This window comes from Auxenochlorella protothecoides, assembly GCF_000733215.1.
Source record: "Auxenochlorella protothecoides strain 0710 unplaced genomic scaffold scaffold54, whole genome shotgun sequence".
NCBI classification, from domain to species: Eukaryota; Viridiplantae; Chlorophyta; class Trebouxiophyceae; order Chlorellales; family Chlorellaceae; genus Auxenochlorella; species Auxenochlorella protothecoides.
Genome location: NW_011934258.1, coordinates 782156 through 796882, shown reverse-complemented (window position 1 = coordinate 796882; position 14727 = coordinate 782156). Strand labels below are relative to the sequence as shown.

Genomic DNA, 14727 nt, shown 5'->3' with positions numbered 1-14727 from the left:
CCATGCGCGTCGCCCGAAGGGCAGGCCGCCGCGAAAGGGCCCACGTGCAGCCCCCGCCCCTCAGGCGACGCCAGCGGCACGGCTGTGGAGATTTCGCGCGCCTCCAGGCCGCACGGCGCGGGGCGGGGGGCCTACGCGGGGCCCCTGGGCCCCGGCCCCGGGTTCGAGGACCTGGACTCCGAGTCCCTGTTTGACCCCGTGGGCCCGCTCCTGGACCTGGGGGGGAGCTGCGGGAACGAGCCGGCGCTGCACCTGGTCCTAGAGGACGGGGGCGAGACGGGCGGGGCGCGGGGCGCGGAGGCCTTCAAAAAGCCCAGGCTGGGGTGACCGGCGCGAGCACCCCGCGCCGCGCGGCGGGGCCCCACCCCCAATCCCTCCTCAACCTGGAGAGATGGAGGGGCGGGCGGGTGCTGACAGGTCAAATCGCAGCCAGACTCCGAGCCCCGCAGGGCTCCGCCCCGCTCATTCTCTGATTTAGTCTGGCCCCCTCGGGCCCTGCTTTCGCTCAGCTTGAGACACACTCCGCACGCCCCAACACCCCCCCCCTCCATCTGTCCCGGCGGGTGGGGGGCTCAACCCCGGCACCTCTGGGGAGGGTTCATCCCTCCCCGCGCTCTGCCCTTTTGTATAGAAGCACTGTTCCATGGTCCCGTGTCGTCCTTGACTCCCTCGCCCACCCCCAGCTTGACCCTGCCCTAGCCCTGGCCAGCGCTGCTTAGTGGGCACGGAGCACAATAAACCCCTCCTTTTGACTCCAGCAGCCCTGAGGGTGGGGGGCACGTGGGCGTCGCTCTGCAGCGCGAGCCCGCAAAACCCCTCTGACTGGGCCGCCTGCTTCGCGCTACACATGACCCGTCCATTTTCACACAAAGCTACTCACATTTCCTGTGCATGTGTGTAGACCTTGAACGTTCAGAGGGCCGGCAGTGGGCATTCATCCGGTGTTCAGATTTTAAGGCCAATCTGCTTGGGTTTACGCGCGCGGGGGGGCGCGCTCACGGCGCATCTGATTCGTCTTCCAGAGCGATATGGTACAGGTCATTGATCAAGCGCATCGTTTAGAGCATTTAATTTAGGCTTATGTACATTTGGGAGGGGCGTTCTCTCGTCGACGCTGGTAGCACCTTGTCGCGCATGCTGGCACCCCTGTCCTCCTAGACGCAGCCAGGCCCACAATGATCTCCGCGATTGCATGGATACCAAAGGGAGTCGCGAAGGCGGAACTCGAGCAGACAGTACTATCTCCCGAGGAGCTGGCCGCACTGCGTGCACTGCAAGTGAGTGTCGCCTGCAGTGTCTGAAGGGACCCCCCTGCACACTCGTTGCCGCTGCTATGCCGCGCCGGCATTGGAAGAGTCTCCACATTCTCCATCTCATGAATCGATTATTCTGACAGCTCATACCCCCTCACTGCTCTCTTCGTTTTCCAGGCCGAAGCCGGCACCTCCGATGAGGAGAGCGAGTGGGAGGAGGGGAGCAGCGACGAGGACGAGGTCATGGATGAGGAGGCCGCGGTGGCCAAGGCTCAGGCCATGGCGGCCACTGTGAAGGGCCTCACCCCCGACCCGGAGGCCAGTGGTCCCGCACCCGGCCCCTCAGACGAATCCCTCGCCGCTGCGATGGCTGAGCTGGACATGGAACACTACGACGACAGCGACCCCGAGGAGGCTGGGACCAGCAGCATGAACCGCATCCTTGGTAGCTCTGGGAACCCAGGTGGGTGTGAGACTCTTGTCTGGAGCTTGGACTGGGGTGGGCATGTCGCATCCACCTGGGCGACGTCACGCCATGTGCGGTTCTGATGTCCTGAGCACGCTTTGCTGGTCAGTGCACCCACAGCCACCCCACCGTCTACCAATCGTCCCTGGGTGGCACGGGTTTCAGGCATCGACCATCACCGCCGAGCATCAGCTCCACTGCCCACGGCCTCGCACGCCCGCCCCATCCCCGCAGGCATGGCATTCTACAAGGATCCGACGCTGGACCCCTATCTGCAGGGCGACAAGGCCGGTGCCAGCGACAGCGACTCCGAGACGGAGGCCATGACCCTGCAGAAGAACGACCTGCTCATCATGGCGGCACGGAACGAGGACGACGTCAGCCACCTCGAGGTGAGAGCCGGGAGGCCAAGGCCGGACCACCGACGGGGACGCCGCCTCGACTGCGCATGCGCTGGTCTCCCGCGGCCGCAAGCCCCCCTTCACCAGCGTCCCTTCCCCCACTCCCCTTCTGGCTAGGTGTGGGTGTACGAGGAGCCCGACACGAGGGGCCCCGCCAACCTGTACGTGCACCATACCATCCTGCTGCCGGCCTTTCCACTGAGCGTCGCGTGGATGGACCTCGCGCCGGGAGAGGTGGGCCGGTGCCTGGAGGGGGGCGGCTGGGGGACTGGCTGGGGGACATGCGTCATCCACACCGCGGGCCATCGTGACTTGTCAGCACGCTCCTTCCCCGGCTGCCCCACCGCCCACAGGATGGTCACAGGAACATCGCGGCAGTGGGCAGCTTTGAGCCGGGGATCGAGCTGTGGGACCTCGACAGGATGGATGCAGGTGTGTGTTTGATGTGGATGGCCAGGAGGTGAGGGGATGGCAGGCTGTTTGCAATGTGCCCCTGGGATGCAGGTACTCCCCCAGAGAGCATGTCCTCTGCAGCATGCATCTGCGTCGCCACACATGCGTCGGGTGAGTCCACACTTCCTGCGATCCCCCCTGGTCGCCAGTCGAGCCGGTGGCCACTCTGGGCGGTGCCGACTACGAGGCGACCAAGGCGGCGGCGGCGGCAGCGGCAGGGTCCAAAGGAAAGAAGGGCAAGAAGGTACGGGCCGGATCCTCGGAACTGGACCTGCCACTTTCGGGAAGGCTGCAGATCATGCCATCCAAACACACAGGCTCAGCCCCTGAGTGGAGTGGCTCGTGCCCAGCAATTACGGCACGTCGCTGCGCCCGAGCCTGGACCATCTCCACATCCCTTTGCTCCCTTTCCTCGATGATCTACAGAAGAAGCAGCTGCCCAGCGTGGAGGTCCGTCCTGGCAGTCACACGGACGCGGTGCTGGGCCTGTCCTGGAATCGGGAGTACAGGAACGTGCTGGCGTCTGCGTCGGGTGAGTGGGGCGTGGAGGCAGCGTCTTGGATTGCTTCCACGGTGCAACGGGGGCACCCCTGCCCCACTCCTCCCAAGCCCCCCACACTACCAACATTCCCCCCCACACACCACTGGACCCCACCTCCGCCCCCCCCCCGCCCCCCCCCCCGCCCCCTCTCCTTCCACATGCAGCCGACCACAGCGTCAAGGTGTGGGACGTGGCGGCCGCCTCCTGCACCCACACCCTGGCCCACCACAGCAGCAAGGCGCAGGCGGTGGTGTGGAACCCGGCCGAGGCCCCCATCTTGCTCTCCGGCGGCTTCGACCGCCGGGCGGCCCTGGTGGACCTGCGGGTCGCCGACGCCGCGCCCGCCAGCTGGGCGGTCCCCGCCGACGTCGAGGCGCTGGCCTGGGACCCGCACAGCCCCACCGCCTTTGTGGTGGCCGCCGAGGATGGCAGCGTCAGCTGCTTCGACGCGCGCAAGGTTGGATTGAGGGAGGGGGGAGGGGGGGGGTGCCGGAGCACCGGTGACAGAGGGAAAGGCCCTGACGCAGCGAGGGTCGGGGGTGCACCGGCGCGCTGGCCTGCGCAGAAGGACGCCCTCACCATCGCCTCCGAGCCCCGACGCGCCGCAGGGGCCCGGCTCCGAGGCGATGTACTACCTGGCCGCGCACAAGAAGGCGACGTGTGCGCTTTCCTTCTGCCCGGCCGTCGCCGGCCTCTTCCTCACGGCCAGCACAGACAAGAAGGTGGGCTCGCTGGCTCTTTTATGGGTTCCAGAAATACCGTGCACGGGCCTGGGAGCTTGGCTGCACGGGGCCCGGGTAGCAGTGAGTGCCTGGGAGGAAGCCAGCGGGCCTGTGGCCCCTGCTCCCGATGATTTGCCATCGCATCGCCAGGGTCATCGCTGCCAATCAAAAACCCTGCACCAGGTCAAGCTGTGGGACACCCGGGGCGGCGGCGAGCCGGCCCTGCTGGCCACCCAGGACCTCAAGGTCGGGGCCGTGTTCTCCGCCGGCTTCTGCGCCGACGCGCCGATGCTGGTGGCCGCGGGCGGGGCGGCGGGGACGGTGGCGGTGTGGGACACCACGACTTGCGAGGCTGTGACGGCCTTTGCGGGCGTGGAGAGTGCGTGACTGCATGCGCGGGGGCCTGGAGGACGCACCTCCTGGATTGGGCGGAGCCCTCTCTGGTGCATGCACATCAGACCATGGCATGCTCTGCTCCATCAAATGCAAGGGCAACATGGAGCGGACTCTTTGGGACAGAGAGGGGTCAGGAACAGCAAGAGCAGCGAAGAGCGCCCGAGGTGGTCGTTCTGAGCAGCCGAGCCACCCAGCGTGCTCTGGCCTGTGCCTGACGACTATGTGCGAAAGTTGCAGAGGGTGACGCAGCGTGCAGGGGCACTGGCCAGGCATGGAAGCCAGCATGGCACGCACACTCGTGGCAGCAAGGGTCCCCCATCGCAGGGCCGCAAGCCGCTCGACTCCAGCCAGGTCCCCTGCACCATGACGTGAAGCCCGTCCTCAGTGCCTGCGCTCCCCTGAGCCGACAAAGGTCTGCCACTGCTGCTTCGCATAGGTCACCATATAGTCTGCGTTCTTGCCCATGCGCGTGAGCAGCTTTCTGACTTGCTCGTCATACCTGGCGAGAGGTAGATGAGCAATGGAATGAGTCTTCAAGGGTGTGAAGGCGACGAGACACAGTGGTCCCAGAAACCATGACTCAAGCACTCCGAGCCCTTGAAGGAAAAGTTTCCCCAGGGATCTAATGTGCCTCCAACCCACCTCTTGGCAAACTGGGCATAGTCGAAGCCATCTTGGGACGGTACTCCTGGAACTGGGAAGGATAGGGGTGATATACAGCTTGGAAAGGTAATTGGAGCTCTTAGGTGTCAGAGCAGGGGGCTACCACTTAGGATACATTGGGACTTGCTGGAAGCAGTAGCTGACCTTTAAAGTTCCATGTTTCCACCCCAGCCACAATCTCAACCCACCACCTGGAGTCTCCTCCTCACCATAGCTTATTCCAGGTCGCGGCTTGGCAGGCCGACCCTCTGCTTCTCGGGTGGCTGCCAGGGGAGGCAGGTCTGCCTGTGGACCCTCCGGCATGAGTCTAGGGTTGTGCTGCCCATGTGCGGCAGCAACTACCTGCCAGGCAGAGAGGCCAGAGTTTGTCAGGAGCAGGCCTGAGATGTCCCCAGGTTGTCAGAGCGATGAGAAAAGGCACCCAGAATGGATTCCCAATTATGGGAATTTGCACCAGAAATCGACATCGAATCATTCAAGGGACTGTCATTAACACCCACACCTCTATTCCCTCGCAGGCTGGCATGGTGATGGGCTCCCCAGGTTTACTATTTCGGCCCGCGTCCCTGAGAGCTGCCTCGTCGTATGCACTGTACCCTACACACATGAACCTGTATTTTTAAGGACGACGTGCAATCAGCATGCTGTGAATGGATGTCTTCTCAAGCATCCCAGATGCCTCATGGTCGCGCAAGGGACAGATTGCCTTAATTTTTTGGGTTCCCTCACAAGCCAGACTCACTTGAAGTCGCCACTCGGGAGGGCATCTGGCGACCCATTTAGAACAGCGCCTGCTTCCTTTCGGCGTTTAATGCCAGCACATGCCTGGAAGATGCGCAGGGAAGGCACTCTCCTTTTACTTGTGTGGTGTCGAGGTAGGACATAGGAAGCCTCTGCACCTGTCCCCATTAGATCGAGCCATCTCCGCAGCTGGCCACATGATCCTTACCGGTGGTCTCCCGAGGTCATGACGTAGCTGGTTGTAGAACAGTACGCCCAAGCATGTACGTGGCTCGGGTTTGGCAGAATTCACCCCTGGGCGAGGTGGTGCTGTCGCCATATACCCCGGGAAATGCACACAGCAAAGAATGCAATATGAGAGTCAGGATGTGGAGGATATTTAATGAAACATTACGCACAAGGTAGAGGCCTACCGCGAGAGGCGCGATGGGTGACCTGGGGAGACGAGATCCACGTGGGGCTCCGATGGTGCACAGACTGGCAGGTTGGTTTTGAATGCCGTGATCACTGCACTTCATGGGAGCGATAACCTTTATGCCAACCTCAGTATTGGCCAAGCTCTCAACTGTCTGATCAAGGTCTGAGAGCCGCAGAATCCTCATGCAGGGGACGGTGCATGGGGAGGGGCTGCCGGAGCACATGTTGACTGTGCTGGGGACCAAACATCATAATTCCAGACTGCAGACGCCAATTTTGCAACCAGACGTATGAGCTTAGGGCAGAGGAGTGATAGGAGAGCACACGTGTCCTCTCCAGGCCATACTGAGCATTGCATGGGCAATGGTTGTGCAAGTGGCTACAATCCTGGATAAAGGTAGTCTTCATACCTGGATGCAGTTGGCGCTACCGATCGGACCACCCCACCCACTGTCAAGGACCTTGCTGCGGTCCCTCGAGATCCTTAGATCAGGAAAGGGTCTCAATTCATGACCTTGACTTAATTCACATTATTTCACTCAAATAGCAGTTTCGGACCAGACCCGGGTTCGATTCCCGGATTGCGCAGTCAATCCCACGACTACCTCCCAACCAGCGCAGTTGGTTTAGTGGTAGAATAGGTCCCTGCCATCAATCTTTTGGGCAGGCGGGTATGTGCATGGATTCCGTCCAGCCGCCCAACCCATCCTTGCCCCCGCCCACATGGCACAGCCCGAAGATCTCCCTGATTCTCCTCGCGCTCCCCGACCGATCCTAGGGCCTAGGCCACGCCCACCTCTGCACCCTCCCTGGGGTATTCTTCCCTGATATCATTTGGGCACTCGACGGTTCCACCGCCATGCCCATGATGATCGGGTCAGCCACCATCCCTTGCACCGGATCATGGGAAGCCCGCACTGGCATATCATGGCATCCCAGGAGGCGACAGAGGGACCGTCTGGGAGTTTCTCGCCCTCTATGTCGACTGCAGCGCCGCGAACAGGTAGCGCTTGGGCTCGGCATGGCTGAGCATGGGGCGCCGAAGTCTTCGATCATTTGAGCTCCCATGCACACCATGCCCCCACTCACCCCCCCGCCCGTTTTCATTACACCGCCAGGTGTCTGTCGGCATCCCCGCAGCCACGACCCTCCCTGGGCACTCGACTGCACCGGCCTTCCGGCTGGTCCCCTCCTGGGCACTGGGGTCCGGGGTGGTGTTGCTGGTGCTGGCCTTTGACCAGCTGCGGCGGCAGTGGTGGAGGCTGGCGCAGCCCCAAGGGGGGGTGGCGGTCTCAGCACAGGCTCCGCCTGCTCAAGAGGTGCCGATCTCCATCGCTCAGGGGCCGCCGCGGGCGACTGTTCAGGACGCGCCGGCTTTTGCCGCTCAGGAGTCGCCGCAAACCATTGCTCGGGAGGCGCTCCTGCCAGATGCCCTGGTCCAGGCCACTGACCAGGTGCAGCCAGCCCCTCCCACACCCTTCTCCCCTGTCGAGCTGGCAGCGCTCCACGAGTCGGCGCAGGACAGGGCCTGGGCATTGGAGTCGGAGCTGGGGTCCCTCTATGTCAGGCTGTGCAGGGGCCTGCCCCGCCACGCTACCAGCGAGCTCAAGGCGCTGGGGGCGCGAATCTCCCGCCTGGAGGCCGAAGCAGATCGCGACGTGAGGCGGCCTGGGTGTGTTGTGTTGGAGTCCTGGACACGTTTGATTTGCAATCCATGCCATCTGCATGTCGCACTCCATCGGCAGGCGTGCATCGTGTCATCCCAACACCTCTCTCATGTCCTCCAATCACACCAGGGCGAGGCGCCCGACCATCTGCGACGCTGCGCCCAGCTGTCCAGGGCGCAGCTGGATGTCCTAGAGGCGGCAGGCGCGGATGTCTCCGCGTATGCCCCCCTCCTGGCCTCCTACTTTGATCAGCGGGCCCTCGTGAGCAAGGTGGAGGGCATGGTGCGCTCCCTGGCAGGGCCACGCGCGGCTGGCCAGGCCGGCGAGGCGAGGACACCCGCGGTAGATGGCACGCCCACATTTGAGACCCAGGAAAGTGACTTCCAGAGTGGGAGTTCCCCGGGTGGGGCTGTCCAGGAACCCCGACAGGCAGAGGAAGACGACGGCGCGACAGCCCAGCCCTCCCGAGGAGATGCCCAGCTCGTGGGCGGCAACGTGCGGGAGGGAATCCTTGCTCCTGGGATCACAGGACCAGCTCCTCCTGGGCCGCAACCTGAGGCGGTCCTGGTTGACGTGGCGGAGAATGGAGGAACGGAGGGCCCAGGTCGGTCTGACATGCAAGGGAGCGAGCAACAGCCCGCCACCAGCCAGTCGGCGCCGCCTGCAGTGATTCCAGAGCCGGCGCCCTGGCCACAGTCCGCAGTACCCGAAGGCGCGCCGGCATCGGTCCGTGATCCATCCGAAGCTGCTCCGTCTGCCGGACCCGACCCTGCTGGGCGGGCCGCCCCTCCCGCTCCCTCAGCACCCCGGCTTACGGTGGTCGGGGGAGCTGCCATGTCCCCCCACCCCGCCAAGCAGAAGATGGGCGGCGAGGACGCTTTCTTCCTGGGCAGAAGCGCCTTTGGCGTGGCCGACGGGGTGAGCGGCTGGGCCGACTACGGCATCGACCCCTCCCTCTACCCCCGGGCCCTCATGGCCTCCTGCGCCCAGCTGGCGGACAGCGGCGACGGCGCCCCGCTCTCCACGGCGGCGCTGCTGGAAAGCGGGCACGAGGCCGCGCAGGAGCCCGGCAGCGCCACCGTGGTGCTCGCGCAGCTCGACCCCGCCCGATCCACCCTGGACATGGTCTGCCTGGGCGACTGCAGGGCCTGGGTGGTGAGGGACGGGCAGGTGGTGCTCGAGACGGAGGTGAGCGGGGACGACCCTGAGGGCATGGGAGTTGACGACTGGGTGATGGCCTGTTCGAGGCACCTGCAAGGGAGGATGTAAGAGGTGCCGTGAGCGTCCGACCCGCATCATTTCGCCTGCACCCTGCCCGAAGCAAGTGCGGCGTCGCTGTCCCATCACACACCTGTGCAGATCCAGGAGCACGAGTTCAACCAGCCCTTCCAGCTGGGCCATGGGGAGTATGGGGGCAACTGGCCGCAGGATGCCAACCAGTACAGCGCCGACCTCCTGCCGGGGGACCTCCTGGTCCTGGGCTCCGATGGTCTGTTTGACAACCTGTGGCAGGAGGACATGCTGGAGGTCATCCGCACGTGCATGGAGGAAGGCGCCGGCCTGCCGTCGCAGGGGGAAGACGGGGTGAGTGGATGATTGGGTGGAGCGACTCGGCGCGTGGATGGTTGGGTGGAGCGACTCGGCGAGTGGCTGGTTTTGATGGTAGGTCTTGAAGCTCCCGCGTGCCATGCCATGGCGCGGGAGCAGGGGCCATGGATGCCTCTCTCAGATCAGATGGTAAAAACCCCATTCTCCTGCTGCTATCGAGCCGCATCGCGCCGGTTCCCACTCATGAGCCCCCCCTTTCTGCACCCCGAATCAACCTACAGCGGCGGCAGGTGGTCCAGGCCATCGCCGACCGGCTCACGAGCCTGGCAGCACGACGCTCCACCAATCCCAGGGCCTCGACCCCCTGGGCCATTGAGAGGCACCAGAGGACGGGGAACCCCCTGACCAAGCTCTGGTCCAAACCCCTGGGCGGGAAGACTGACGACATCACCACCGTCGTCGTCGGCGTGTCCTGATGGCTGGCTGGTTCCCCTGTTCCCAGCTTGGATGCTCTCCTTGTCGTGAGGTTTTGAAGAGCAGCGCAACACATCTGCCTGTGCCTTGGGTGTGATTTTCGGTGTCGAGGTGCGGAGGGGCCCTGACCCTCTATCTCTGCGGCTCAGGAGCACCGTTTCACAGGGGTTTGCCACGTGTACACGAGACAGTGCGCTACAGGGGAATCACATCATGAGCAGGCCTGCGGGCGACCAGGGATTCTGCTGCCCCGACTTCTCCTGGGTGGGGTTGCGGGGCGGAGGGCGAGGTGTGGCACCCACCCCTTCCTCTGCCACCTGCAGCGGCGGCATGTGGAGCGAGCGATTGAGAATCAACGTCACAGCCTCCACATTCAGAGTCACGCGACGGAGCACACCCTGCTCATGGCCCGGGATCAAGGCCTCAATATGCAAGCATGGGCCGCACACTTCCCAGAAACCTTGGCATCAACCCTCTGCCAGCCACGACGCCCCACAGAGCGTGGCAGTGCCTGCCCGGGGGCCCTAGCGCCACTCGATTTCAACTCCCCCCCCTGCCACACAGACACGCACACCTGCTCCTGGGCCAGCGACTCAGGCGCTTGTTGCCACTGGGGGAGGCGCAGGTTCCACCTCCCCATCTGCAACGGGAGGGAGCTTCATGCATGGGCAACAGCCAGAGAAAGCACCTCCTCCTCCAAGGTTCTCAGGGAGGCACCACTGCCAGTCCAGCAACCGTCGCCACACCAGCATGCTCGCACACCACCCCAGTGCCCACCTGCGGCCGGGCATCTGGAGCGCTGAGGAGGGGCGGGGGCAGCGGGTGTGTTCCCCCCAGCGGCAGACTCTGCCTCCGCGCTGGTCCAAGCGGCGGCAGCTCGGCCTGCGGGCCGTCTCTCCCGGCCGCCAACGCATCCAGCCCCGGGTCGGAGTCGTCCACTCGCAGCCGCTGGGGCTCGGAGACTGCGCGGGGTGCGTGGTGGGTTGTGACGTGTCAGGAGGGGTGCTACAGGCCCTCGACTGCACGGGCCCCCCTTGTAGTTCCCCCCAGCAATGCCATACAACCCCACGGGCACCCACCCCGCCGGCGCGGACTGGTGCGCTTGCGTCGGACGACGTTGGACATCCCCGGCTGCTCGTCCTCCGCTGCATCCCCACGCTGCGCCGCGCTGCACTGCGCCGCGCCACGCTGCGCCTGGCCCAGCTCCACCAGGGCCTCGATGGCCAGCCCGCTGCCCCCCCGGCAGCCCCAGGTCCATGTCCAGGCTGCGGGCAGCCGATGCCAGCCCGGGTCCGCACCCGAGTCGTGGGGGGGGGAGGCTCGCGGGGGCGGCCAGGGGCTGCAGCTTGCCCAGCATGCCGTCCCTCGCCGGGCCTCCCACCATCTTAGGGGGGAGGTGGGGATTCTCAAGCGGTGAGTGAGGAGCAGGAAGGAGAAGGTTGTGGGAAGCGACACATGCGGCGCTGAGGCCTTGAACCTGCTCAGGCCTGGGCACACAGCTTGGCGGCCGCAGCGGCCACTCTGACACGTGACTTCCCCACTGACTGGCCTGCCGTGATGCACTGCGCCCATCACCACGCCCTCCTCCCGCCCCACACCTGGTGAAGGAGGGCAGTGAGGGAGGCGGCGGTCTGGGAGGCCCCGTTCTGGTGTACGGCCGCCTCCAGAATGTCGTGCAGCTGCCGCTCCGTCTGCCGGGGCCGGTCCGGTGTTGTGCCCAGCGAGGCAGGGCTGGCGGCCAGCCGCGCAGACTCCTGCACATTGGGGGGGCTCGGGGCATACGCGACTCGGCAGGCGCGGCGGGGAGGCGGCGACTCGGAGACGGGCAGGGCAGACGGCTGGACCACGCTCCGCCTGCAGTGCATTGTCCTGCAATGGCACGGTCTGGTATCGATCCCACCCCCAGACACACCTCTCGCAGCGGGGAGAAGAAGGAGGCGAGCATCGCCTCCCGCGACGCATACCTTGCGCCAAGCGGGTCAAAGTTGTCGGGCGGGCTTGGGACGAGTCCCGGGAGGCCATCGGCCGACCTCTCTTCACCTGCGCGGCAGCAGTGTGGCAGGTTGGAGGGGGAAGACGCAATCTCAAGGGAGTTCTTCGTTCTCGCCAATGGATTGCTCCGCCGGCACACCTCGGCCATGCCGGTCAGGCAGGCCCCACCCGATCCGGCCACCTCCACTCCACCCCGCGTACCGACGCCCGGGATGGCTTGACCAAAGGGCGTGCTGAGCTCCAGGGGCAGGGCCGCGCGCCGCGCGAGCGGCGTGGCGACTTTGGTGCGTGGCGCCGAGCCGCCGGCGGCCTCCGCCTTGACCTCTCCCTGGCCACTTTCAGGTGCAGGCGGGGCGTGGCTGCCAGAGGCTGTGCGAGGGGGGACGCGGTGTGGGTGCTGGGGCGGGGTCATGAAGTCAGGGTCTGCGAGCGACGGCTCGTCCAGGGGAATGCCCTGTATGGGGGAGGACGGGGAGCGGGACGTTTGAAGTAGTGCTAGGCTCGCACAGGAGGTGAGGAACTTGCACCTGTGCACAAGCACAGGGACATATGCATGGCTTCATGGATGGTATCGATCTCTGGTCATGCTGGAGACCTGCCCACCACCCGCTGCTCACAAGGGACGAGAGCTTGGCCTTCAGGCAAGCGTTCTCCTGCTCCAGGGCACGAATGCGGTCCTCCAGCAGCAACTCCCGCTCCTGCCTCCTCGCCCTGTCGCGAAGGACTGACGCAGTGGTCGCCAAGCCTGGAGCGAGATCGGCATCTGCAACCAAAGTTCAGACCAATCCCGACGGGCGACACGCCGGGAACCCTGCCCAGTGCATGCAACCCCCGCGCACCCCGACTCCTCGGCAGTACAATGCGGGGTTGCCCAACAGCTTGAATTCCCAGCCCAGGCAGGACCCAGTAGTGCACGCATACACTCATTACCTGGAGGCTGCAGCCGTCTCGCGGTTCTTCATGAGACGGCGTTGCCGCTTCCGCTCCTCCGGATCCTCAACACGAGCCAGGTCGACGGGGGGTACCTTCTTCCTGCCCTTGCGGCGTGCATGGGGACCCTGCATGGCATCTGACCCAATTTGTGATGTATCGCCGACCACTTCCCGCTCCGTACTGTAGGGCGGACCTGACGGCCAGCAGGTCTCCGCCCCCTTCTCGTCGGGAGTGCGCATGTCCTCGACCCCCGCCGAAGAAGCCATGCAGAGGACGCTGCACCGCCCTATATTCCTGTAATGGGATGTGCAGCAGATTTGCGGTTGGACCTGGGAACCAGCATGCGCGCAGGGACGGTTTTGGGCATGCGAGGACACCTATGTTTTCTGGTGGGGGGGTGCGGGCGCATGGCGGGAAAAACTCACAACCTCTAGCCCATCAAGAGAAAAATGCTGGCTTGGCTAGACCCAGCATTCCGGAAGCCCTGACGTATTTCATCTCATCCCTGCCTTTTGGAATTTGATCAGGGATGGGGAGCGTGCTATGCCATGTGGGCACGGAGTGGCGGGCGCAAACACCGTGGAGACAGTTTGTGCGAGAGCTTGAAAGGTGTGACAGGAGTGAGCACCGAGGTAGCCCACTCGCGCTCTGGACGCTGCCGGTCCTCGCCCCTGGTCCCAGGGCCTCGCATGCCGGCCGCAGCCACACGGGTCCGCTTTTGGGCACCCTTCCTCCTTTGTGGAGAAGGGTTTGGGGATTTAAGTTTCCCCATTGCAGACTCCATCCAGCCTACCGTAAGCCGGCCGGCGAGCTCGGGCCCCGGCAACAGACACAAGGCCCTCCCTGCCCCGGAACGGCACGCACCGGGAAAGCGCGGCGCCAGAGGCTTCGAGCGCTCTGCTGGGCCCAGGGCGATTGTGACAGGGTGTGTCCACATGGCCCTGCCAACAGTGAAGGAGCCAAGTTGAGGGAGGTCTTGGCACCGGCCCGCACATGTTTGCTGGGGAGCAGCAGGTTTACAGGCCGGCGCCTGCAGACCCTTGCACACCAAGAATTCAAGACGCATTGCCACCCCCCCAGGCCGCCCACGCACCCAGGGAGGTGGATTGAGACGAGACACGCTGCCGCGGCTACATGACGGAGTACCTCCCCGCCGCCGGGGCCTCGCGCCGCATCGCCCGCTCCGTCTCCTCCTCGATGATGCGCTTGATCTCGCCCTTGGCGCGCCGCACGATCTGCTCCGTCGGTCCTGCACAGTCGACGTGAGGGGGGGGGATGAAACCTGGGGTGAAGAGCTGTGGGAGGCCAGGTAATGGCCTTTGCTTCGGTCAGCGGCAGGGTGGGCTTGGATGAAGCTGGACGAGTAGCCCTGTGCTGGCGGCCCCTGGCCAAGCGCCCCCTCTTCCCCTCCCTTCCCCCAAGAAAGGAGAGACCCTGGCCCACCCACCCTCGATGTGGAGGTAAATCTTGCGGTCGCCCTCGGCCACCTTGGCGCCGGGCGGGTAGAAGGTGCCCTTGATGACCACCGCCGCGCCCAGCTCCCCCATGTCGTTGATGGTGTCGCGGTGCGTGACCTGTGTTTGTGGGTGAGATGGTGTGTGGGTGAGATTGGGGCTTGCACCATGAAATGGAAATGCCTCCGTCAATGCTCAAGACTCCGTACACACAAACCTGCGCACGGCACCTCACAAACACAGCATGCCACCCCCATCTTGACCCAGCCCCCCTGATACGAAAGGCCACCCGCCCCTCCACTCAGTCCCCACCTTCCACCGCGCGCGCTGGGGGAAGTCGTTGATCTCCAGCTCCGTCTCGAAGTGGCGCGTGGGGCCCGCCGGCCTGCCCGCCGCGGCGGCCGCGGCGGCCGGCGGCCGTACTCCCGCCTGCGGCTGCATGGCCTGCAGCAGGCTGGCGATGCTGTCCGGCGGCAGCGTGGCCGGCCCGGCACCGACAGCCGCCGCCGGCGCGGGGGCCGGCGCCAGCCCCGCCGCGGCGTTGATCTGCTGGCTGATGCGCGCGGCGGCAGCCAGGAGGTCGGCGTTGGGCGCCACGCCGCCCGC

At 65.0% G+C, this 14727-nt stretch overlaps 8 protein-coding genes across 8 annotated transcripts in view; 3 read left to right on the top strand and 5 right to left on the bottom strand.

The window, feature by feature from the left end:
- F751_4902 (Myb family transcription factor APL) overlaps positions 1-719 on the top strand; it is a gene marked incomplete at both ends in the record, with an annotated part of 2796 nt that extends 2077 nt beyond the window's left edge. The window contains one exon of the mRNA XM_011401003.1: positions 684-719. Within this exon, the coding sequence (XP_011399305.1) occupies positions 684-719 (36 nt within the window). The remainder of the gene's footprint in view (positions 1-683) is intronic.
- Positions 720-1175: 456 nt separating this feature from the next.
- Positions 1176-4223, top strand: F751_4901 (putative WD repeat-containing protein C17D11.16; the record flags this gene model as incomplete). Its single annotated transcript, XM_011401002.1, has 10 exons — positions 1176-1277; positions 1431-1716; positions 1954-2111; positions 2238-2354; positions 2474-2552; positions 2723-2817; positions 3000-3105; positions 3279-3571; positions 3723-3836; positions 4020-4223. The coding sequence occupies 10 exons, from the start codon at positions 1176-1178 to the stop codon at positions 4221-4223; spliced, it is 1554 nt and encodes a 517-aa protein (XP_011399304.1).
- Positions 3989-4291, bottom strand: F751_4900 (hypothetical protein; the record flags this gene model as incomplete). The annotated part of the gene is made up of 1 exon (XM_011401001.1): positions 3989-4291. The coding sequence occupies one exon, from the start codon at positions 4289-4291 to the stop codon at positions 3989-3991; it is 303 nt and encodes a 100-aa protein (XP_011399303.1).
- A 322-nt stretch (positions 4292-4613) lies between these two features.
- Positions 4614-5198, bottom strand: F751_4899 (hypothetical protein; the record flags this gene model as incomplete). The annotated part of the gene is made up of 3 exons (XM_011401000.1): positions 4614-4731; positions 4875-4926; positions 5105-5198. 3 exons carry the CDS (start codon positions 5196-5198, stop codon positions 4614-4616), a joined length of 264 nt encoding a protein of 87 aa, XP_011399302.1.
- Positions 5199-6912: 1714 nt separating this feature from the next.
- On the top strand, positions 6913-9744 carry F751_4897 (putative protein phosphatase 2C 26; the record flags this gene model as incomplete). The annotated part of the gene is made up of 6 exons (XM_011400998.1): positions 6913-7056; positions 7172-7336; positions 7547-7711; positions 7850-8908; positions 9080-9304; positions 9550-9744. The coding sequence occupies 6 exons, from the start codon at positions 6913-6915 to the stop codon at positions 9742-9744; spliced, it is 1953 nt and encodes a 650-aa protein (XP_011399300.1).
- On the bottom strand, positions 8519-9409 carry F751_4898 (hypothetical protein; the record flags this gene model as incomplete). Its single annotated transcript, XM_011400999.1, has 1 exon — positions 8519-9409. The coding sequence occupies one exon, from the start codon at positions 9407-9409 to the stop codon at positions 8519-8521; it is 891 nt and encodes a 296-aa protein (XP_011399301.1).
- A 204-nt stretch (positions 9745-9948) lies between the features above and the next one.
- F751_4896 (Protein ABSCISIC ACID-INSENSITIVE 5) lies at positions 9949-12798 on the bottom strand (the record flags this gene model as incomplete). The annotated part of the gene is made up of 9 exons (XM_011400997.1): positions 9949-10002; positions 10317-10382; positions 10520-10704; positions 10952-11126; positions 11341-11496; positions 11655-11782; positions 11903-12188; positions 12352-12445; positions 12665-12798. 9 exons carry the CDS (start codon positions 12796-12798, stop codon positions 9949-9951), a joined length of 1278 nt encoding a protein of 425 aa, XP_011399299.1.
- Positions 12799-13797: 999 nt separating this feature from the next.
- The window catches only part of F751_4895 (DEAD-box ATP-dependent RNA helicase 42), a gene marked incomplete at both ends in the record, with an annotated part of 4130 nt that continues 3200 nt past the window's right edge, over positions 13798-14727 (bottom strand). Inside the window, 3 exons of the mRNA XM_011400996.1 lie at positions 13798-13916; positions 14115-14241; positions 14434-14478. Coding sequence (XP_011399298.1) covers positions 13798-13916; positions 14115-14241; positions 14434-14478 — 291 coding nt within the window. The remainder of the gene's footprint in view (positions 13917-14114; positions 14242-14433; positions 14479-14727) is intronic.